Raw genomic sequence first — 25,595 nt, 5'->3', positions numbered from 1 at the left:
CTTCTTCTTCTCTCTCTCTCTCTCTCTCTCTCCCTTTCTTTACTTTCTACCTTAGATGCTAAGTATCAATTCTAAGGCAGAAAAGGGGCTAAGAAATTGGGGTTAGGTAGCTTGCCCAGGGTCACATAGCTAGAAAATGTTTGCAATCACATTGTCTAGCCCTTAACATTTTTCTGCCTTGGAACCAATACACTGTATTGATTCTAAGATGGAAGGTGAGAGTTTAAAAGGAAAATCATGGCCTCAATCAAGTTTGTTAAAGTCTTTCCTATAATGTAGTCCTCAGAATCAAACACAGAACTCCAAATATGATTCAACCATGGCAGCAAATAGTGTGATGGAACTGGAAGTGACCCTGAAGACCATCTAGCTCAGAGGTGCCAATCATGAGGACACTTGTGGCCCCCAAGACTCTGGAGTGTGGCTCAAACCAGATTAAAATGTAATTGGGGGCAGCTAGATAGTGCAGCAGAAGAGTGCTAGGTCTGGAGACAGGGGGTCCTGGGTTCAAATCTAGCCTCGGATACTTCCTAGCTGTGTGATCCTGGACAAATCACTTAACTCCCATTGCCTAGCCTTTACCACTTCTCTACCTTGGAACCAATACACAGTATTGATTCTAAGATACGAGATAATTTTAAAAATGTAATTAGGAAATATTTAGTACAGTAATTAAAAATAAAATCAAACATAGATATTAATATGGGGTGGTATAGTAGATAGAACCCTGGGCCTGCATTCAGAAAGACTTAGCTTTCTGAGTTCAAAACTGGCCTCAAACACTTATTAGCTATGTGATCCTGGGCATATCACTTAACCCTGCTTGCCTCAGTTTCCTCATTTGAAAAATGAGCTAGAGAAGGAAATGGCAAAGCACTCCAATATCTCTGCCAAAAAAAATCCCAAATGGGGCCACAAAGAGTCAGACACAACTGAAAAAAGTGCCTGAACAACAATGTTACTATGTGGTTTTCCAAGTCAATATGTAGCCCCTGGGGATCTTTGTGAATGGTTTAGGGGCCCCTGGTTCTATTTAAATTTGACACCATGGGTCTTGCCCAACTTTTTTGTTTTATATCTTGTTTATTCTGGATACGATGCCCCTAGTAACCCAGCCCAAAATAATATTAGTGTTTGGGGCCCTGTGTGTCACACTACTGACTCATCTTAAGCTTGCAATGCAATAAAACTATTAGATCTCTTCTAGGCAAACCGTGGTCTAGCCATGTCCCAATCCTCTCCAGCCCCCATTCTGTACTGAGGCAATTGACCTTTGACTCCCAAGTGGAAAACTTCATTATCATCATTATATTTGATCTTATTGATTTTGGCCCATTGTTCAAACCCATTGGGAGCTTTCCGGATCCTGATTCTGTCATCCATCATGTTATTATCCCTCCCAGCCTTGTGTATCTGTAAAGCTGAAAAGCATGTCACCAAAGCTTCCATCCATGTCCCTGATAACAGAACAGGGCCAAAGACAGGTCCCTGGTTATGCCGCTACATGCCATCCTCTGTGTTTATATCAATCCATTAATCATTAATCAACAGGCTTGGTCATTCTAGCACATCCAAGGGTACTATCATCTGCCTTACTTTGCTCCATCTTGTCCACAAAGACAAGATGAGAGTTCTTTCATTGAAGCGGTGAGAACAGACCTTGAAACTTTATAGAGAAGCAACCACATGCCATGGAGAATAGAGTGATGGCTTTAGAATGAGGAAGACCTAAGTTAAAATCCTGCCTCAGACACTTACTAGCTGTGGGAGCCTGGGCAAGTCACTTTACCCCTATTTGACTCAGTTTCTTTATCTGTAAAATGGGGATAAAACCAGTACCTACCTCACTGGATGGCTGGCAGAATAAAACGAAGATAACATTTTATTTTAACACTTATATAACATATGTGGTGCAATGTAAATAGATATGTATTTATAACATTTGCATAATGTATATAAAGTGCTTTTCAAACTTTAAAATGCAATTGTTATTATTATTATTATAACACATGGGACCAGGTCCAGTGGGATAATGCGGAGCTGTCTGGAGTATGTACTCTATGCCCTGTACTTTTTTTTTGTGAGCGGCAGGTACTGGAAAAGCATTATTACTTGGAACCTCTGTATCCTGAAATTATGGGGATATGATATCCTCAAGGGAGACAGAAGGCCCTAGGAGAAGCCATCTAATATCTCTAGGAGAGAAGAAAAGTCTTCATTGGATTCTTGGGTGGCAGAATGATACCTGAGGTGGTTTTGCCTTTGCCAACTTACCTGGAGGGACCCCAGAGGAGATGGTAGAGGCTGAGACTTGGCCTTGGCCCTTCGAAGTCATAGCTGCCACTTCAATGGTATAGGTGGTAAGGGCAGTTAGACCAGTGACACGGTATTCCAGGGTAACATTGGGCAGGTAATGTGTTACCCGGGTGTTGGTGCGGTTATACTCTTCCCAGGAAATCCGGTATCCTAGGGGGAAAAATAGGGAAAGAGACACATAAGTATGAGCTACTAGGGAGGTTAGACCCATCTTTCCCACCTGATAAAGATTCTCCTTGAGGAAAAATGGGCATGTACTCCAAAGGCCTGGAAGTTATTAGCAGGGCTCTATGGATTATCTGCTTTGTTTGTACTTTTCAGGTATAAAGGAGGGACAGCGGGTGGCAGACATTTGAATGTCTGGATACTTTGCCCAGTGGCCTATAATTCTGTCTAGAGGTGCTCTTTGGCCTACTTCTGTGTTTTGCTCATGCTTTTACCTAAATCTAGAACAAATTCTCCCTTTCTTCTTAATCTGTTGATGTTCTTAACATCTTACAAGACTCAATTTAGATGCCAGCTCTCCCATGAAGCCTTCTTTGATCCACCTTCACTCTCCTAAATGGGAGAGTTCTTTAGTTCTTTAAGTTTCTCGGTACTTTGCCTGGGTCTTTCTTTCACACGTGCTTCTTTTGTGTTTATCTCACTTTCCCTTCACTGTTGTTATTTGTGCATATATACTTTTACCCTATTAAACTTCAGACTCCTTGAGAGCTAAGACTTTCTTTTTATCCTTTATTTCTAGCACAAGACTTTGCTCATAGTAGGTACTTAATAAATGTTTGTTACTTGTCCATTGGATGATCCTTCTCAACATGGGAAGTGAGAGGCTTTGGCATTTTTTTTTTAGGCACCAATCATAACCCAGCTACTAGCAGTTAGGATAGAAGGGATCAAATGTGGGCACCTACCGCAGCTCTCAGCTGCAGAAAAGAATTTAGAAGTTCATGGTAGTCATACTAATGATAGTAAAAGAAAAGGCAGAAAAGCCAGAGATTTTTAATGGGGAATACTGGGGTATGTTATTGAGTGGAGACAAAGAGAATCCTCATCCTTAATTTCCTTATCTGTAAAATGGGACAATAATAATACCTGACTCATTGGTTGTTATGATAATCAAAAGAGAAAAGAGCTCTGCAAATCTTAAAGGATTATATAAATGTTGTCTACTTTTGATGGTTTTCAGCCTATATTTCTCTTCTAGCTCTTTTTTTTTCTATCTTCATAACAATTCTAAGATGGAAGGGCAAGGGCTAGACAAATGAGGTTAAGTGCCCAGGGTCACAAGGCTAGAAAGTGCCTGATGTCAGATTTGAACCTAGGTCCTCCTGATTACACCTAGGGCTCTATGCACTGAGCTACCTAGCTGCCTCATGTTAGAGATCTCCTAATCAAAACTCTCCCTATGGAGCTACTTCAACTCTGTCCTTGGGCCCCTGGACTTTTGATTGGTGACATATTAGCTTCTCTTGCCTTAAATCAGATCTCCAGTTATTTCTTGGTCTGTGCCATGCATCTGATCCTTCCCCCCCATTTTTTAGCTGTTTTTGATGTTTTGTTGGAGTCTTTCCTCATTAGATTCTCGATTGTTTGGCTTTCTTGTCTTTGTATTCCCAGTGCTTAGCACAATGCTTGGCACATGAAAGTACTTCATAAATGCCTTCTCATTAATTCTCTGGATATTTTTAAAGCATGGGTGGCAGGCTAGTGGTGTATTAAGGAAGCCTGATCCAGAAGTAGGCAGAAAGAGGTCAGATAACCTTTTGGTGAATTATCTGTCCAGCCCTGGGAGATTCTGTGACTCTAAGGAAGGATTAGACCCACCAGTGAGGATGCCGTTCCTCTCCCCAGGCTCTTGCCAGCTGACCTTCAAGGAGGTGTCCAGGATTTCATTGAAGCTGAGGTGTCCCACAGGGCCAGGCACTGTTCTCAGAAAACAAAAACAAAAACAACCCCCCAATCCCCACCCCCCAAACACAAGGAAAATTAGAACCAGAGGGTGAATGCTCTTCCAAAGAGACATGATTGTGGTCTAGGTTGGGTTGGAGATGACATAATAGGAAAATTAAAATAAGGGATGCCCCATTGCCCAGAAGAACCCTGTCAACCTTTAGGAAGAAAAAGTGGTGGTGGTGGGGTACTAGAGAAGGGACTGGGGTACTTACCGTCCTCATGAGTGCGCACCAGCTGGGGCAAACTGCGGGGACCATCTCCAGGTGTGGTGAAGCACAGAACAGAGGTAAAGTACTCTGTGAATTTCTTTAGGCCTGACACAAAGCCCACGTGGATGCTGTCCTGAAAGTTGGGCCGGGCTGTCACCATGGTTACCTCTTCTTCTTGCTCAGGCTCCCAGGCGATCAGCTGGGGGAGATAGGATGCTCAGCATGTCAGGTGGGATATGATGAGCTCTATCAAACAGGTCAAGCTTGGCCTTAAGGAGGCCTGGCTACTGGGCAGAGATTCTAGATCCTCAAACCATTGCTGCCCCTTCCTTCCATTAGGAGAGTTAAAAAAGGATAGATTTCCATCATCTCCCCTCTCCCACACCACATTTTGCTTTAGAGGAGTCCCATCTTGACGTTAGGCTCATTTTTTCCTTAAACCCTTATCTTCCATCTTAGAATCAATACTGTGTATTGGTTCCAAGGCAGAAGACTAGTAAGGGGTAAGCAATGGGGGTTAAGTGACTTGCCCAGGGTCACATAGCTAGAAAGTATCTGAGGTTCTATTTGAACCCAGGACCTCCCATCTTAAGGTCTGGCTCTCAATGCACTGAGCCACCTGGCTGTCCCTGTGTTGTGTCATTATTTAAAAAAATTGACCTGTAGGCATTTGGGGCTTCTAGCCTAGGATTAATGCTAGTTCTTTTGAAAATATTCCAGTTTCAGATTATTCAGAGCTGGGCTTCAGCCAAAAAACCCCTCTTAGACTGGAAGTTCCAAGTAGCCCTCTTTCCTAATCATTTTCTATAGGCTGTGTCATTTAGCTGTTAGCTTCCCCCTTTTCTCCTCCCTCCTTCTCCTCTCCCACTTTCCATCTCTCTCTCCTGTTTTCCAGTCATTTCATCTGTCTCTCAGGATGACAGCTGGTCCCTGAGATTTCCTCATTTATTCGAAGTTGATTAAATATCAATTAATGATGAAAAGCAACACTTGATGAGTTTTAATAAGCATGAGTATTTATAGATATAAAACAATACCGCGGCCAATGTCTCCTGATTAACTCATGATTCTAACAATGCTTAATCTTCTCCCTTTCATGGTCTTATGTTTATAAACCATGTTTTGGCATTTAATTAGTATTGTGCAAAATAGCCTATAGCGAGTTAATTAGATACTAATTAGACCCTAAAAATACTAATCAGAAATACTAAATGGCATTTAATAAGTATGTTAAATATCCTCCTTATTCTAGTTATCTTGTTTTGTGGCAATTAAATTGCCAAACTTCTTTTGAGTAGATTAAGAAGCAAGTTTAATGTTTTAATTCAATTTAATTTATGCAAATTTGAATTAATTATGAATTAGAATTAATTACATAGTACCTAAGCCTTTGCTCTCCAGTAAGTGTTAAATCTTGGTAAATATTTTATTAGGCATGGACCAATTAGAATAATGACTGTTTTAAGAGATTGTAAAGTGTGTGTGGGAAGGTGTCCGACAGATTCATCTCATGATTTTGTCAGTAAAAATGATCCAGAAATGAACTGACACATTTAAGGAAATGAGATTTTAAGGAGAGACAATATTGACTTTATAAGACTGCAATTCCATGCTTGAAGCCTAAGATGGCGGCTGTAGTTTTGTCCTTCTGTTTGCATAGGGTTAGGGAAAGAAGCACTCCTTTTCTGCCAATAGGTCTGGGATCTCTATTTCATAGATGGGAGGAGAGCAGCAGTTAGAGAGGTAAAGGAGTATTGCACACCTGATCATGGTTCATATCTATTAACTGTGGAGGAGGCTGGCTCAAATAACAGGCTAAGAAGGATCTGAATGGAAGGCTTTGGGAATAGTATGAATCTAATCATTTCAGAAACCACTGTTTTTCTTAAATCTCTGAAACAGTTCTTGAAATTCTCCTTCTTCCAATAACCCTCTCCCAATAGACTGGGCTGGTGGGGGGAAAGGAAGGAAATCTTTTCCTAGCCTCATCCTACCAAGTAAAATATCGGCACCGTACTGTTTCCGCCAGAGAAGCACCACCTAATTTAGGGCTCTGTGTTCTTACATAAGCCCAGAAGAAATGATGTTTTCTGTAACATGCCTATATTTTTCTTTTTCAGTACAATCCTATAATTTCATATTTGTGGGCTATTCCTGGTATGGTAACTTCATACAAATAGGCAACTTGTATGCGGCTTACAATCTGGATAGTCGGTTGGGATACAGAGAGGTTAAGTGACTGGCCAAAGGTCAAACAGCTAATATAGAAGTGCCTCCATGTGTATATACATACATGCTACATGCACCTATTACCAGTGGAAAAGGTTGGGACAAAGAACCAGCATGGACTATGTGTACACACACACACACACATTCATACCACTCTTGAAACAAACACACATGTACATATACACATGTAAATACATACAGGGTATCCCCAAAGTCTTTGTGTGGCTTTAAGCTATTGAATATTTTTGGAATCTCTTGTATATGTGTACATTTATACATATATAACATAGATATGCATGTGTACACATACATACATTTAATATATTATATAAATATAGAACATAAGATATATCGTTTAAATGATTATAAAATCATAATATAATTATAGAAAATATGCTATCCATGTAACATTATATATCGCCTATATATTACTACATAATATGTATATATTATACACACATACACATTACTATTCAATTACTTATCATAGTCCATATAATAAAATTAATATTAAAATACGATGCAATGTATACAATATATTCTATATAAACTATATATAATATATGATATATACACACATTATATATACATGAACATATATAGAAATTTATACACTTATATGCATATATATGAACATATAGATAAATCCATACACGATATATAAAAATATATGTAAATATATATACAAATAAAAAATGTATAAAAGCACCTTGGATAGCTAGGTAACACAGTAGATACAGTGCTAAAGTTTGAGTTAGGAAGACCTGAGCTCCAGTTCTTTCTCAGAAGCTTACTAGCTATGTGGCCTGAGTTGCTTAGGCTCTAAGTTTCTCTTTCCTTATCTGTAAAATGGGGATTGTAACATCTCCTGCCTTACAAGGCTATTGTGAGGACCAAATGAGATAATACTTATAAAGCAGTGTATAAATGGTAGCTGTCACTATGATATGTGGGTACATATATTTATATACACATTTATTTATAAAAAGGGTCTGTTGACACAACACCAAACTTCTACTACTCCTTTATGTGTCTATTTATTTTTTCCTCCCTGCTGAATATAGTCTTCCATTCTTCATCTGAAACAGTGTCTTTCTGACATTCAAGGGGGTGGGGTGGTTTTGAAGACTCTCCCACAGGGCAATGGGTCATGAACCCCAAGGCTTGTGTTCTTGAATTTTTGTTCATGGCATCGTGGAAAAATCATTGGGTTTGGAATCAAAAGACCTGTGCTTGAGTACCAGCTGTGATACTTCCTAAATGTATGACTCTCACTAAGTCATTTAAACCTCTTTGATTCTTCATTCCCTCCTAGTAAAATGGTTAATGCACTGCCTACCCCAGAGAAGACACTTTGTAAATGACGTAAGTGACTCACTCTCTCTCTCTCTCTCTCTCTCTCTCTCTCTCTCTATATATATATATATATATATATGCATATATATATATATATATATCCACAGAAATGCAAGCTATTAATATCGGTATTGATAATATGTGTTAATAATATCATATTAATAATACAGTAGGAATGTTAGTGGCCAGAGGGCTTGGACACTGCCCAGTAGCCTGGCCTCTTGGAGCTCAGTTTAATCTGCTCATGGGAGGTCATCCCACTTAGATCTAGAGGGCAGAGCTTAGTTAGCACCTGGGTGCCCTTCAAATCACTGTCATTGGGTCTCAGTATCCTTTGCCTGTAAATGAGGGAATTGGACCAAACAGTCTCTCCAAAGTCTTTTCTAGCTCTACTGTATAGCACATAAGAATATTAATTAAGTGCCTTTGAAGGCTTTTCTATGATGGTGAAAAAAAATATAATGCTGAAGAGAAACTGATCTTCTCATCTTAACAACAGTTCTTGTCCTCTTCTGGATTGCTGACTTTCCAATCTTCTGAACTCTCCATGGTACATAATCAGGTATTTCTGAACTGCTTGCTTTTGATCTGGGTAATCATAGGCTGAGACCTAACTGTTTTGGCCTCCTCAACCTGCCTCTCTGGCTCTACTGGGCCTCTTTTGCCTTTGAAGTTCCCTCTCCTAAGGTCTCATTTGAAGCCCAGGGCTCCCGATTGGGCATGAAACTTTTATGCCGAAGGAAGCTAACTATTCCCAACTCAGTTACTTGGTGCAGGGACCTGACTTTTGCTTCCCTTCCCTCTTGAGTCTCAATTAAAAAGCCCTTCCCTGCTAGTGTCAAGAATAGTTTTATTGTTTCTGGTTTCATGACCAAATGTTAACAGCTCTGTTTCTCCTCTCCTTTCCTGTGTAGGCCAGGAACTGTCTGTCCTATCTGTCTTTGACTCATACTCTGTAAGCTTCCTTTGGGTGAGGTTGTCTATGTGCCTGGAAGGTCTCTGCAAGTTGGGAAGCCCAGGAAGACAAGAGGGTCTTTCTTTGTTCTCAGAGCTGAAACCTCACATAGTTGTGTCTAGAGCAGTGATAGGCAAACTAAAATTTAAATTAAACTAAAATTTAAAGAGGAGGCCAAAGGAAAGGAAATGCTCATCTGTCAGTCTGTTTCTAAGGTAACTCTTTCAAAGTTTCATTGTATTGTATCCTACTCATTGTATTTGTCAGATGAAGAATAATCTCCGGATAGATCTGGGGCTGTGCCGGAGCCAATTTAGGGTGAAAATTCATACTTTCAAAATCAGTGAATGCTATAAATCAGGACTTCATTTATTGTTTTGTTGACTAAGCCTTAAGATATAGAAAAAATGTTAATAATGCATATTAAACTTAAAAGTACATTGTGAGGGGGCAGCTGGGTAGCTCAGTGGATTGAAAGCCAGGCCTAGAGATGGGAGGTCCTAGGTTCAAATCTGACCTCAGATACTTCCCAGCTGTGTGACCCTGGGCAAGTCACTTGACCTCCATTGCCTACCCTTACCATTCTTCTGCCTTGGAGCCAATACACAGTATTGACTCCAAGACAGAAGGTAAGGGTTTAAAAAAAAAAAAGTACAGTGTATAAGGGGGCAGTTAGGTGGCTCAGTGGATTGAGAGCCAGGCCTGGAGACGGGAGGTCCTAGGTTCAAATCTGGTCTCAGACACTTCCCAGCTGTGTGACTCTGGGCAAGTCACTTGACCCCCATTACCCAGCCCTTACCACCCTTCTGCCTTGAAACCAATACACAGTATTGATTCTAAGATGGAAGGTAAGGGTTTAAAAAAAAAGTACATTGTATATATTTTTTTGTTGTTGGGACAGCCCATTACTAAACATTTACCAGGACACCACTGCCTGGATCAGGCCAATATTTTGCCTGAAAAGATCTTTTCTGCTTCATTTGTGTCCTCTATCTTTTTGTAGAAAGAGAAGATCCTGGAAGAGAGTAGTAAGCTGATGTCCCTCTTACCTTATAGCCCTGGTTGATGCCGTTGATGAACTGAGGACTTGGAGCATTCCAAGTGAATCGGATGGTTGTGGAATTGATGGCTTCAGCTCGGACATTGCCTGGAGGGACTGTGGGAACTGGATGGGGGGTTGGAATGGAGAAAGAAGAAATAGGGAAAAGTTTTAAGAGAGGGCAAAAAAACCATAGGCCTTATAAAAAAAGCAACCAGGTACTTGATTATAATGGGATAAGCCAGAGGGGCTACAACTGTGATTTCACTGGCTTAGGAGACTTCTCAAGTAAGGAAACTCCTTCAGCCAATGTTGGAATGTTCTCTGCAGCTTATGACCTTAGAAAGTTTCTTAGAGCTCTGAAAGGGTTTGTAATTGGCCCAGAGTCATACAGCCAGTATGAATGAGATACAAGACTTGAACCCAAGTATTTCTGATGTCAAGGGCAACTCTCCTAAACGCTATGTAATACTGCTTCTCCCTTGACTATAAATACAATGGATAAAACTTATAGATTTTATATGACCAAAAAGAAAGCCACTGAATAGCAGATTATAGAGTGGGAAGTGGCTTTAGGGATGATCTTGTCTAACCCTCATTTTGTGAATAAGGAAACTGACACCCACAGAAGTTACATGAATTGTCTCAGGTCATAGTTAATAAACTACAGACCTGAGATTTGAACTCAAGTCTTTGGACTTCACCGTAACTAGGTGGCATAGTAGATAGTGTGTGGGTTTTGGAGTCAGGAATATGAGTCTTCCTGAGTTCAAATCTAACCTCATACACTTAGATATTTACTAGCTGTGTGACCCTGGGCAAGTCACTGAACCCTGTTTGCCCCATTTCCTCATTTGTAAAAATGAGTTGGAGAAGGAAATGGCAAATCACCCCAGTATCTTTGCCAAGAAAACCTTAGGTAGTATTATGAAAAGCAGGACATGACAAATAATTCAACGATAACTTTGTTCTTCAGATCTTGCCTTCTTTTCATTGCATCACCCTACTAGAGACCTAGGTTTTAAAAAGTCCCAACTGTACTCTTTCAGTGTGGTCTTAAGTAAGTCTCTTTCACTGTGAGTTAGTTTCCTCCTTTGAAAAACAGGAAAACCAGACCAATAAGCCTAAGTGACTAATAGTAAAGGTTAAAAATGCTTTTGGAAATAAAAAAAAAAACAACTACAAGGCTAGGATACATAATATTGTACAATCCAATTAATATATCAAAATACATAAAGGATCTCATATGTGCCTTTTACCCTTTGCTTTTTCATCTCTACATTTCCTTATTCCTTTATTTTCCCACATTCCCACATATTCATTCAATAGTCATTCAAGGGGCAGCTAGGTAGCACAGTGGATAGAGTTGCCAGGCCTGGAGTTGGGAGAACCTGGGTTCAAATCTGTCCTAAGATACTTCCTAACTGGGCAAGACACTTAACTCCAGTTGCCTAGTTTTTGTCCTTCTTTCTTAGAATTGATACTAGGACAGAGGTTAAGGGCTATTTAAAGCCATTCAATCAATATTTAAGTACCTACTATGTACCAGGCACTGTGTTAATCATTTGTGCACTAAAATAACTAGGACACTGCTATATGGTGATAGGAGTAGCCCAGGTATTGCAGGATGGCCTAAGGAAAGCAGAGTGAGAATACAGCAGTAACTGAAGGCAGATCTGTATCCTGGTCAGACCAAGAAGTCACCTTCACAGTCACAAACCTGAGTCTCCCTCTCCTACTCACCTCCCTGCAAGGTCCATTCTGTCACTTTGCTGCTATAGACACCCAGGCCAGCGCTGTTATAGGCTGCCACTGAGATTTCATAATTGGTCCAGATGATGAGTTCCTCTAGGAGTAGGTTGTTGACATCTGCATTGGTGATATTCCTAAATTGGTACCCAACAGGCAATCCGGCTAGACAGAACCTATAGAGGCAAGGAACAGAGAGAGCAGGGTAGGATTCTCCTAGAAGACAGAGAAAGACAAGCCATTGGACTTTATTGGGCAAACCGTTTTGTTCACATTTTTCTATGGAGAAGGGAGCCTCTGGGCATTTGTTAGTAGCTTGAGTTTTGGGGAAAGATTTAGTCTCTAATGGTGGGAGATCATCTAGGAAAGGGGAGATAGGACTCAGACTGGCCAATCAAGAACATGGTAAGAGTTTCTGAGCTCCAAGGGGGAGATCTGATGATATCATGTGTTCAGATATCAGACTGGCATGTAGATGATATTTTGTTTTAACTAGGTAGTGAGATCTTTATTCTTCCCACTATGAGTTGAGCTTGGGACACCTTCTCTCTCTAGGCCAGAATCTTCAACAATCACCTCACTTATTTTATTACTATAGAAGACTATGTTTAATTTAGCTTGGGGGATAGATAGCTTCTTCTTATCTTTGACTCATCTAAGCCTCATTTACCTCATCTGTAAAAAGCGACAATAGTAAGTGTACTGGGTTGTTGTGGGTAAAGTTCTATAAACCTTAAAGAGTTATAAAAAGTGAGTTATTATTATTATTGGCATTATAATTGAGAGTATGTTTCCAAGCGAGCTCTCTGTCTTCTCCAGTTTCAAAGAGCTTTCCCTTCCTGGGTGACTTACCTGATGATATAACCTTTCAGAATGCCATTTTGATGACTCTCAGGAGGAGGCTGCCACTGGATCATAATGGATTGGTTGGTCCGGCCACTGGCAATGACATTCTGAGGAGGGGCTGTGGGTGGTTCCTCGGGGAGGGAGACTCTGGGCAACAAATGTCAAAAAGTATATCTATTCCTTGTCAACAAGTCTAGAAAACAAGACCTAGAAGATCTAACCAAATTCCCACCCTGAGGTGCTTGCAAGTCCCAAATGGTGGATTGATGGTCACCGCAGTTGCCCACCACATCTAAGTGTCCACTACATCTAAGTCCAGGATCTTGTCGTACTTTGATTTACTTCCTGGAAATCTTCCCAGCAGGTACTATGTTGCTATTTGTCTAGAATCTATCATTGTCCTACCTACTTTCAAATCATAATCAATAAATAATAATAATAAACAACAAACAAATAAATAATGAAAATTAATAAAAATAAATAATAAAGCATAATCAAATTAATGCTATTACTTTCCTGGAAATGTCAATCTATTTCCCCATGGCACCACTTGCCTTCTCTGTTCTTTCCAACCAAGACATCTTTGCATGGTCATCACATATATAATGTGAGATAATGGATAGAGCAATGAGCTTTGAATTAGTTCAAATCTTGCCTTGGACATTTATTAGCTGGGGAAGTCATCTAACATCTCTTAGACTCAGTTTCCTCACCCGTAAAATGAATAGGTGGAACTCAATGGCCTCTAAGTTCCAATCTAACTTCCAGTTCTAATCTATGATCCCATTCTATGCATGTAAGCTTCTAGAAGGGAAGGACTGTCTTTGTTTCTGTTAAGTATAGCTCTAGGGCTTGGTATATAATAAGTGCTTAATAAATGTTCATTCATTCATCCATTCCTGCTTCAGAGCCATGGAGTTTATTAGGACAGAAGGCATCTGCCTTTTAATCCTAGTTCTATACTTGATTGCTATTTGACCTTGGGATCTACCCAAGAGGCTAAAGGGCAGGTAGGTGGTACACTGGATAGATCCCTGAACCTGGAATCAGGAAGACCTGAATTCAAATATGTCCTCAAATCCTTATTAGCTGTGTGACCCTGGGCAGGTCAGTTCATCCTGTTTCCCTCAGTTTCCTCATTGGTTACCTACTTCCCAAAGATATTTTAAGGATCAACTGGGATATTTGTAAAGTGTTTTGCAAACCTTAAAGCAGAATAGAAAGGCTAACCATTGTTATTTCTCAGATGTAAATGCATAGTTATGTGAATACATATGGTAATGGATGAGAAAGCTGTTTGGAAATAAAATTGCTAAACAAATATATTCAATTCTCCATTATCAGAAGGACTATCTTTAATCTTTCAGGGAAAGTGATTTCACCTCTTATTCAGTCTCCCAGTCTATAAAATGAGATAAACATGATATGTAATAATACCTAAAAGGGTTTTTGTGAAGATCAAATATGATAATTAGTATGTACAATGTTTTGTAAGTCTTAATATCTCTTAGATTCAGTTTTCTCACCTATAAAATGAGGAAATGGCTCTAAGGTAGCTTCCAGTTCTAATTTATGGACTATGGACCAAGATATAGTGGACAACTGGGATGACCAACAATTACCCAATTAATTAATAACCAGTTATTACTATTACTATATATTACTATTGAGGTAGTAATACATATTGAATATGTCAGTTAGAAGACTTGAATTCAAGTCTGGTCTTTAATACATACAGGCTATGGGACCCCTAGATAAGTCCTTTAATCTCTCAAATATTCTAGGAAACTCTCTAAAGCAATAAATGTACAAGAAGGTATTCACAGAAGAAATTTCTATGCCAATGAAATCACAGGTCCAGTTTCTATATCTCTCCCATTACTATCATTTTCCCATTTATTTCTAGAGCACATATGGGCACTGAGTTGTAAGGGTGGGTAAGTGGGAGTGAGTGAGAACATGTGTGTCTTTATTATAAAACCAAGTATAGGTTATCTGGAATTATTGGTGAACGAGCTTTTCTACCCAATTATATTTCCCAGAGAACTTGAACTTACTCATTTAATTGCCCTAACTTTTCTTTATGCCAAACATTTTTAATAGAAATATTTTGTAAGTTTATCATATCTTTTATTCTTTCTTAAATATTGAAAAACATAAATTAACTTTTCCTTGATTCTTAGGATGATCATTATAAATGATAATGATTATATAATGCTGTAAGGTAGCAATATCCTAAAATGTTGCTGAGGTGAAGAGGACTATAAACCCTCTGCTAAATATCCCCATACTATGATTTATAGTTTTTGTGCCTAATTTTGTTGGTTCTTCTGCATAAATTAATTGACTTTTTAATAGGTCCTTCCTCCTTCTAATTAGCTGATTCTTAAAATTAGTTGGACAAATTCATTAGAATTGTAGGCAAAATAAGTTTACTGATTTAAGTTGACTGTGCACAAACTATATAAGCCCATGGTCTTTGTTATAGCCATTTTAATATTGTATTCAGTGTTTGAGCTTTTTGAAAGTCTAAACAATGGAGAAGTGGTTACTGTATATTTTTTGTAGGTGTGGGGAAATGAACATTGCTTTATATTCTTTCCTGAAGAAATATTAAATAAATGGCTTTTAATAAACATGCTACACAAGTTTTTTGGTTTTTTTTTTGTGACCATAAAGGAATAATGGAAAAGAAGGAGATGCCTGTCAATAGGAAATGGCTGAACAAAGTATGGTACATGAATGGAATGGAATACCATTGTGCTGTAAGAAATGACAAAATGGACAATTTCAGGAAAATTCAACAAGTCTTGTATGAACTAATGCAGAGTGAAATCAGGAGAACCAGGAGAATAATTTATATTACAGCAACAACAGTATAAAAACAAACAACTTTGAAAGACTTAATATCTTGGGTCAATACAATGACCAAGTATTATACCAGCAGACCCATGAATGGAGCATGGTACCAACCTTCTGACAGAAATGAAGTAGGAGACAATACTTTTTTGGACATGACCAATATAGAATTTGTTTTGCTTGTCCATTTATGTTTGTTACAAACGTTTTATTTTTTTTCAGCGGGGGGTTGGGAAAAAGAAAATGAATACTTATTAACTGAAAAATATTTAAATAAAAAGATAAATGGCACCATGCTTGGTGCTAGACAGAAAGAGCTACAAAAACTGAGACCTCACCTTTTTTAGAAGCTCATATTCTTCCCTTTTCTTTCTTCTTTCCATCTGCCCTAATTAGTTCAGATCATTGAAATTTGCCTATCTAATATGATTTGAGATTTAGATCTCTTGGATGCTCTTACCTTTCTGTGTCCTTGCTGAACTGCCCTTTCCCCACATCATTGACTGCACAGAGACGGAATTGGTAGGAGCGTGCTGGAACAAGACCCTTGACCATCACCGAAGTAGCCTCAGGATCTACACTGGGCAAAAGTACTGTCCAGGGGGCATCTGTAGGGGCATAGAGAGAGCAAGGTGGAGCTGAAGGTTCCAGTGGAGCCCTGTAATTACCACCTAAGCTGAGACTAGTCTAGGGGAGGGGGAAAGACATTGTTTGCCATGTTAGCACCACAGTTGAGTCTGGAACATTAAGGAAAGCCTGATTAGATATGAGAAGGCTTGAAAGCAAAGGAGGAGCACTAAGGAAGGAACTGAGTTGCATTTTACAAATGGATAGACACCATGTAAACCATGGAGTTTACAGCACTGACACTTTGGGAGAGAAGACTGAGACTATGGGCAAGGCATCCCTGTCTAGTCTGTACTATGATTTTTGTATGGTAGAGTCCTGAGCAAAAGTGAATGTGGGGAAATGAAAGAAGAGGGGTCTTACTGTTTTCTGACATCTCCAGAACATAATGGATCAGGGGGCTGTTGCCATCAAAAGGCTTAGCCCAAGTCAAGTTGATGGAGCGTCTCTCAGCTGTGCTCAGGGTTGCCACGGGATGCTCAGGTGCATGGGGTAACTGCCTAAAAAAGAAAAGGTGGTACAGGAAGTATGGCCATGATATAGACTGGTGAGGTGATGGTGAATCATTTCAAGGTTCTCAAATGGATAGATACTAAGCTTTCAGAGATAGAATAGTAGGTAAGGCAGAGATGGTGAATCTAGGGAGGGGCAAGTGATGTCTTCAGCCATGCATGGAGAGGGGGGAGGGGAGCAATCCAGCCCCATGTCCCTCTGGTTTTCTAGTAACAAACTCTGGTGAACTCTGTGCTGGGACAACAGTGGATGTGCCTACAGAGAGGGCTCTGAGTGCCTCCTCTGGCATGTGTACCATAGGTCTGCCACCATGAAGTCAGGGCATTAGATTTTGAGGCAGGAAGACCTGAGTTCAAATTCTATCTCATTTATTAACTATATGTCCCAGGATAACTCACTTAACCTTTCTCAGCCTCAGTTTCCTTCTCTGTAAAAATGGGATACAGAATTTTTCTCTAATGTAAGCAATATGTGTTTTCTTTCACAAAATGACAAACATGGAAATATGATTTATATGATAATACAAGTACAACCTATATTATATTACCTACCATTTTGGGGAGGGGAAACTGGTAGGAGGAGGTAAGAGAACATGGATTGCAAAATGTTAGAAAACAAGTATTAAACATTGTTTCAGAGGGAGGCAAAGCCAAGATGGTATAGAAGGCATCTGGATCCATCTGATTTCTACCAAGTTACCCTCCAAAAACCTATGATGTAATGCAGAATAAATTATGGAGCAGCAGAACCCACAAAAAGGTGAGTTTTAGCACAAAACAACTTATAAGGATAGTATGAGGGATCTAGTGTGCCAGAGTGGAGGTATAGCACAAGGAAGTGTACCAGGGCAGGTCTCACCAAAATAACAGGCCCTGGGCACAGCTGAAGAAACAGCAAAGGCTTGGAGCTCTCAGTCATAAACAGTAAGGGGAGAGGGTTGGACAGTTGTTCAGAAGGAGAATAGAGGGGTCCCTTTGCTGGCTTTGGGTACAAGACTCTTCTTGCATATGCAGATCTAGGTAGCAGTGCCGGAGTGAGGTTTCAAGGTAAGGAGAAGCACTGGCACATACTACTGCTTGAGGCTACAGGGGAGCAGGAGCCCTTGGTCACAGTCCCAAGGGGTAAGAGAAAGTTCGTAGTTACCTACAGACCAGAGCACAGGCTGGGAGATTTAAACACATTTCTCCTTACATCATACCACCTTGAAAGACCTGAAAACAGATAGATCCCCTGAGCCAGCTATGAAGGCAGCTGCTGCACAAAGAACCTGAAGCTTGGAATAGTGCTCCCTTCACCAGTAACAGAACACAACTTTAACAGTTTTTTTTAATTAAAAAAAAAAAAGAAAAGAAAAAGTCAGGAAAATGAGCAAACGACAAAAAGAAACTCAACATAGAAAATGATTTTGGTGACAGGGAGAACCAAGACACAAACTCAGAAGAAGATAACAAAGGCAATACTGCTGCATCCAAAACCTCCAAGAAAAAATATGAATGGCTCTGAAGCTACTCCCATATTAATGGAGCTCAAAAAGGATTTTAAAAATCAGAGAGGCAGAAGGAAAATTAGGAAAAGAAAAGAGAATGATAAAGAAAAATCATGAAAAAAGAGTTAATAGCTTGGTAAGGGAGACACAAAAAATACTGAAGAAATTAATATCTTAAAAAAGAGAAGAGGCCAATTGGTAAAAAAAAAAAGCACAAAAATACAAAGAAGAGAAGTTCTTAAAAAGCAGAATTGGTCAAATCAAAAAAGATATACAAAAATGCACTGAAGAGAACTTAAAAGGCAGAATTGGCAACATGGAAAAAAGAGGCACACAAATTTACCAAGACAAAGAACTCTTTAAAAAGTAGAATTGGCTAAATGAAAAAGGAGGTACAGAAGCTCATTCAGGAAAATCATGCCTTAAAAATTAGAACTGGGTAAGTGGAAGTTAATAATTTCATGAGACATCAAGAAACAATCAAACAAAGTCAAAAGGCTGAAAAAAAACCCAACAAAAGATAATGTAAAAAAATCTCATTAGAAAAACAACTGACCTTGAAAATAAATACAGGAGAGATAATTAAGAAATTATTGGATTACCTGAAAGTCATGATCGAAAAAAGGGCTTAGATATTATCTTTCAAGAAATTATCAAGGAAAACTGCCCTGATATGCCCTGATTAGAGCCAGAGGGCAAATTTCAGAACTCCCAGGCCAGGGAAAAATATTTCAAGTAGCCAAAAAGAAACAATTCAAATATCATGGAGTCACGTTTGGGTTAATACAAGATTTAACACTTTCCACGTTAAAGGATTGGAGGGCATAGAATATGATATTCCAGAGGGCCAAGGAGCTAGGACTTCAATCAAGAATTACTTACCCAGAAAAACTGAGCATAATTCTTTGGGGGACAAAATGAGTATTCAATGAAATAGAGGACCTTTCAAATATTCCTGATGAAAATATCAGAGCTGAATAGAAAATCTGCCTCTTAAATACAAGACTCAAGAAAAGCATAAAAGGGAAAACGGAGAAATCAAAAGACATTCAATAAGGTGAAACTATGTACATCCCTACATGGGGAGATGATTCTTGTAACCTCAAAGAACTTTATTATTATTAGAGCATACATATCCAGAGAGCAAGGGTATGAGTTGGATATGATGGGATGATATTAAAAAAATAAAATTGGGGCAGCTGGGTAGCTCAGTGGAGTGAGAGTCAGGCCTAGAGACAGGAGATCCTAGGTTCAAACCCGGCCTCAGCCACTTCCCAGCTGTGTGACCCTGGGCAAGTCACTTGACCCCCATTGCCCACCCTTACCAATCTTCCACCTATGAGACAATACAACGAAGTACAAGGGTTAAAAAAAAAATAAAATTAAGGCATGAGAAAGAGGAATGCATTGGGAGGAGGGGGAAGGGGAAAATATAATGGGGTAAATTATCTCACATAAAAGAAGCATGAAAGAGCTTTAACAGTGGAGGGGAAGATGGGGGAGGTGGAGAAAGGAACACATAAGCCTTTCTCTTGTTGGAATTGACTCAATGAGGGAAGAATATACATAATTAATAGAAATCTATCTTACCCTAGTAAAAGGGGACAAAGGGAAGGGGGATGGAGTTGATAGAAAAGTAGATCCAAGTAGGGTAGGTGGAGGTCAGACACTAAAACAGGGAGAAATAGGATGGAGAGTAATATACAGTAATCATAATGGTGCAATTTTTTTACAAGTCTCTCTAATAAAAGTCTCATTTCTTAAATACATAGAGAAATGAGTTGAATACATAAGAATATAAGTCATTCCCCAATTGATAAAGGACAAGAATAGGCAATTCTCAAAGTAAAGTTCTCTATAGTCATGCAAAAATGCTCTAAATAACTATTAATTAGAGAAATGCAAATTAAAAACAACTCTGAGGTACCACCCCACACCTATCAGATTGACTATGATGACAGAAAAGGAAAATGACTACACTTAGAGAAGATATGGGAAAGCTGGGACATGAATGCATTGTTGGGGAAATTGTGAACTAATTCAATCATTTTAGAGAACAATTTGACCTATGCCAAAAGGAGTATAAAGCAGTACGTATCCTCTGACCTAGAAATACCATTACTAGGTTTATATCCTTAGGTAATTAAAAACAAAAAGGGGAAGGACCTATATGTACAAAAATATTTAAGGAAGGCAAAGATTTGGAAAGTGAGGAGATACTCATCAATTGGGGAATGGTTGAGAAAGTTACAGTGTATGATTATAATAGAATACTATTGTGCTGTAAGAAACGACAAGCAGGAGGAGTTCAAAAGAACCTGGAAAAACTTTCATGAACTGAACCAGAGTGAAATAAGCAGAACCAGGAGAACATTATACACAATGACAGGAATATCATAAAATGAACAACTGTGAATAACTTTGCTATTCTCAGAAATACAATGATCCAAAACTATACCAAGGGATTTATGGTAAAAAATGCCATCTGCTTCCAAAGAAAAAGAATAATTTGAATCCAGTCTGAGTCCAGACCAAAGTAAATATTTTTCACTTTTTTCTTATTTTTTTATTTGTGTTTCCTTCCAGAAAAGGATTATTATTGAAAAATGTTTTATCGATTGCACGTGTAAAATCTTTATGTGCAGTCTCCACAGGCATCTTTGTGTTGCCCTCTCCAAAAAGTTCACCTTCTGGATTCTGGGAGGTAGTCTCTTATTCTAAATTAAGCTCAAATTCAAAATAAAAATTCACAACAATAACACATTCCCCCCTGAGGAGGATACAGGGATGCATATGAGAATCACAAAGGGATACATGGTCAAGTCATAAGGCATATGAATCAGTTATCAAAAACATCAAAGAATTCAAAGAAATTTAAAAAATAAAAATAAAATTAACCTCTGAGTGAGATATAGAATATCAAAAACTGTGAAAAAATTCTAGAAAAAAAAAGAAAAAAATCACAAATCACAACAGGTTCTTGTAGTGATCCATTAGCCTGCAATTACAATTACTCACTAACCCAGCTTAGCAGTCAGGACTACAGTAAGTTGTCACATCATGAAAGAGAATAGACAGGGGGCAGCTGGGTAACTCAGTGGATTGAGAGCCAGGCCTAGAGTTGGGAGGTCCTAGGTTCAAATTTGGCCTCAGATACTTCCCAGCTGTGTGACCCTGGGCAAGTCACTTGACCCCCATTGCCTACCCTTACCACTCTTCCATCTAGGAGCCAATACACAGTATTGACTCCAAGACAGAAGGTAAGGGTTAAAAACAAAAACAAAAAACAAAAAACAAAAAAAGACAATAGTAAAAGAGACTAGATCTTGAAGGAAATGGGAAATGGTATTCACTGGTCTGACCCTTTTCCTCATTTTTCGGGATAATGATGATAAAAAAAATGTGGTACAAGGAAGTCCTGCATCTAACACATGTTAAACAGCCGAAATCTTGAGTCTCATACATGATCAAGTTCTCGTGCTCGTTGTGCAGAATGTCATCAATCCCCATAGGATTTATTTGGTCTCTTTTACCTTTGTGCTTCTTTTGCACTTCGCAGGTTAACTTCTATGCTCCTTTGTGGTCAGTTTTTTCCTTGATTTAGACATATTCATCAAGCAAAAGTCTCATAATACTTAAATAACTAGTGGCAAGTTGCCATAGTCCAAAGATTTTTGGGTATGCATGTATATCTAGGCAAATGGACATCTTAGCTTATTCTATTGCTAAAATCAAAACAGTTAAAAAAATACAGACAGAACTAGAACTAAGGGTAAGTAAGGCAGGTAGCTGCTTAGGGCACAATAATGGAAAGTGGCTATTATGTAAAATAGATGTGAAACCAGGAGTCAAGTTTCCTCCTACTTACACAGCATATGGGCACTAGGCTATCCCTTAGAAAAACTCCCCAATTGGTGTGGGTTGAGGTGTTACAATTACTTTTTATAAATACATATATTTTTAGTGCCAAGGAATCCCATTCTCCAAGGCAAATATATATTGAGTCACAGTAAAAGCTTTAAGCCTTCAGTGGCAGGGACTGGAGGGACAATGTACAAATTTTGCCTGGGATTTACAAATGCCTAATGACAACTACAAATGCTCTGAGTGCAGATAACATGATTTAGGTATCTTTTGAGAAGGGGTAGGAGGAAGAAAGGCAGACTAGTCCTGGGAACTGGTTAATGAAAGCTTGGAAAGACCTCCTTGCTCCAAGCTTTCTTTTTTGAGACACAAGTCTAACTTCCAGGGCGCGGTGGGATATCCTTACCGGACTCGTAGGTAGGCACTCCGGGAATCATTGCCTCCTGCAGACAGGACCCTGCAGGTGTAGGTGCCGATGTCACCTGACCAAGTCTGTGAGATGTGCAGAGAGCCGTTCTTATCTAGTCGCATACGGGGAGTGCTGTCCACACCAAGTATTGCTCCATCCTTTTCCCAGACATACCTATTAGATAAAAAAAAAAATGTATCTGTCAAATGATGGGGATGAAGTTCTGTTGGGGAGGAGGGTGGATCCATTCACCTTTTTTATTTTTTTTAAACTCATACCTTCTGTTTTAGAATTGGGACAAATATTGGTTCCAAGGCAGAAGTACTGCAAGGGCTAGGCATTTGGAGTGAAGTGAACTGCCCAGGGTCACGCAGTTAGAAAGTATCTGAGACCAGGATACATTGATTCTTTGTTTTTTTTTTTTTAAATCCTTACCTTCTGTCTTAGAATCAATACTAAATATCCATTCCAAGGCGGAAAAACAGTAAGGGCTAGGCATTTGGAGTTAAGTGACTTGCCCAGGGTCACACAGCTAGGAAGCATCTTTCTAAGGCCAGGATCCATTGACTCTTTTGTTGTTGTTTTGAACCCTTACCTTCAGTCTTAGAATCAATTTTTTTTTTATCCTGGGACTCCATTCTAGGAGCATAGGGCCACAACCAGTAGGCAATGGGACACACAGTCGCTCAGGGTCACCCAGCTGGGAAGTGTCTGAGCCTGGACTTGAACCTAGGACCTTTCGTCTCTAGGCCTGGCTCTCAATCCACTGAGCTAGCCCAGCTGCCCCTACTTTAGGTTGCAGTTTCTTTAGCAGATGTAGTTTTTACAGGGTGGGGTTGCTAGCCCCACACCCAACCCTCCTTCCTTTTTTCATCCGGGCTAGGGACCGTCCTTGGCCCAGGAGTGGTAAGGGTGGGCGGTAGGGGTCAAGTGACTTGCCCAAGGTCACACAGCTGGAAGTGTCCGAGGCCGGATTTGAACCTAGGACCTCCAGTCTCTAGGCCTGGCTCTCAATCCACTGAGCCACCTGGCTGCCCCTGATTACTAAGTCTTAATACTAAGTCTTAATTCCAAGGCAGAAAGGCAGTGAGGACTAGGCATTTGGAGTTAAGAGACTTGCCCAACTGGGACAAGTACCTGAGGTCAGATTTGAACCCAGGTTCTCTTGACTACATCCACTGAGCTACCTCCATGCCCCAATCATGATTATCTTGAGAGATCTGATCCACGGTGGGATAGTTTTTTCCAAAGCAGGCTGAGCTCTTCCTACCTGAGTTGCTTAATTTCCCATAGGCTTAATTTGGATCATAAGATGTTTTGTTGTTGCTGTTCATTTGTTTCAGTTGTGTTCTACTCTTTATGACCCTGTTTGGGGTTTTCTTGGCAAAGATACTGGAGTGGTTTGCCATTTCCTTCTCTAGCTCATTTTACAGGTGAGGAAACTGAGGCAAACAGGGTTAAGTGGCTTTCCCAGAGTCATACAATTAGTAAATATCTGAAGTCAGATTTAAACTCAGGAAGATGAGTCTTCCTGACTCTAGGCTCTGTGCTCTATCTATTGCACTACCTCACATAATTTTGGGCTAGAAATTATCTTAGAGATCACCTAATCAAATCTCTTCATTTTACAGAGGAGAAAATGAGATCATATTGGTGAAATCAACTAAGGGCACATGTAAGGATACAGCTAGTATTGAAAATCCAGGTCCTCTGACTCCAAATTCAGTATTCTTTATGATATAGTCTTCTTTAAATCTAATCCCTCCTGTTCATGCAGACTAAGTTCCTTCTTTCTACCAGAAATACCTCCTCTCTTGTTGGCAGGTCACAGTTCCTGAAATTCTAGCATCAGAGCAGCTTCCTGAACTAAGAAACTCTCTGCTGTAAAAAATGTAGATCTCCCTGGAGAGAGTTACCACATTAAGGTACCACTCTATCTTTAGATCTTAATTCAAGCCTTGGACAGAACCTTACTGTTTTGGCCAAAGGCAACTGCAGAATTTTCAGAACGAAGAACAGAAACAAATTCTTTAGAAGTTAAATGTTTCAGAGAGAACAGGATAAAAGTTTCTGGGGTACAAGGAGAGAAAATCTTAGAGTTGGTTTTAATTGTGAAATCATTAGACCAATTCATGGCACCATCTGGAAAAGGGGTTAGGACTGTCATAAACAACTAGAATTTTCACTTTTGAGGTATCTGGTACAAATCAATCAATCCATCCATCAATGACTAGTTATTAAGTCTCCACTATGTGCCAGATGCTACAAAGAAAGAGAATAAAGAAATGATATATTGGCTAGACAGGTTGCTAGGTGGTGCAGTAGGCAGAGAATGGGGCTTGGAATCATGAAGACTTTCTGATTTCAAATCTGGTCTTAGCCACTTTCCAGCAGTGTGACCCTGGGCAAGTCACTTAACTTTGTTTGCTTCAATGACCTCATCTGTAAAATAAGCTAAAGAAGGAAATGGCCAACCATTTCACTATCTTTCCTAAGAAAACTTCAAATGGGGTCAAGAAGAGTCAGAAAGTGCTGAAAAATGACTTAACAACAGTGTCTGACAACTTGTAACTTATCTTTTGCAGAATCTTTTTTTAAAACTCTTACTTTCTATCTTATTAACAACTCTAAGAAGGAAGAGCAAAGGCTAGGCAAATGGGTTTAAGTGACTTGCCCAGAGTCACACAGCTAGGAAGTGTCTAAAGCCAGATTTGAACCCAAGTTCTCCTGGTCCCTCTACTGTGCCACCTAGCTGCCTCCAGAATTATGTTATTGTATGTTTTTAAAAATGAATATCACCAGTTAACTCAACATTTATTATAAGCCTTATGTATCTACCTGATGTGTAGAATTTTATCATAAAATGACCCTGAGAACTTCTAAGTGCCCAGAGAGCAGAATAGGGAGCAATACTGAAGCTTGTCTCATTCAGGGACCCTGAAAATGCATGTTAGGTGGGCTACAAGTGTATTTCTTGGGGTACATGTTATATTTACCTTTAGCTATGGCTGTGGAAATGCTTTGCAATAGAACTGTCATAAAAATATGAAGCCATAGAATGATGGCACCTAGAAAGACCCTTAGGACCTTACTAATCCAACCCCCTCACTTACATAAAGAATGAATGAAGGAATGAAGAAGCCAAAGGCTGGCAGAGAAGAAGAGACTGATTTAAGGCCACTGGG

At 39.4% G+C, this 25,595-nt stretch overlaps 1 protein-coding gene across 1 annotated transcript in view; it reads right to left on the bottom strand.

Moving 5' to 3' along the window:
* Window positions 1–25,595, bottom strand: part of LOC123246219 (protein sidekick-2-like) — a 177,993-nt gene that overhangs the window by 92,808 nt on the left and 59,590 nt on the right. The window contains exons 7-16 of the mRNA XM_044675152.1: window positions 22,408–22,584; window positions 16,502–16,638; window positions 15,972–16,119; window positions 12,659–12,799; window positions 11,801–11,982; window positions 10,068–10,183; window positions 4,482–4,677; window positions 4,141–4,239; window positions 2,275–2,466; window positions 1,294–1,457 (exon numbers count right to left, since the gene is read on the bottom strand). Of these exons, the coding sequence (XP_044531087.1) occupies window positions 1,294–1,457; window positions 2,275–2,466; window positions 4,141–4,239; window positions 4,482–4,677; window positions 10,068–10,183; window positions 11,801–11,982; window positions 12,659–12,799; window positions 15,972–16,119; window positions 16,502–16,638; window positions 22,408–22,584 (1,552 nt within the window). The remainder of the gene's footprint in view (window positions 1–1,293; window positions 1,458–2,274; window positions 2,467–4,140; window positions 4,240–4,481; window positions 4,678–10,067; window positions 10,184–11,800; window positions 11,983–12,658; window positions 12,800–15,971; window positions 16,120–16,501; window positions 16,639–22,407; window positions 22,585–25,595) is intronic.

This window comes from Gracilinanus agilis, chromosome 4 (genome assembly GCF_016433145.1).
Source record: "Gracilinanus agilis isolate LMUSP501 chromosome 4, AgileGrace, whole genome shotgun sequence".
Lineage (NCBI taxonomy): Eukaryota > Metazoa > Chordata > Mammalia > Didelphimorphia > Didelphidae > Gracilinanus > Gracilinanus agilis.
The sequence above is the reverse complement of the archived record's forward strand: the minus strand, read 5'-3'. Positions and strand labels throughout refer to the sequence as shown.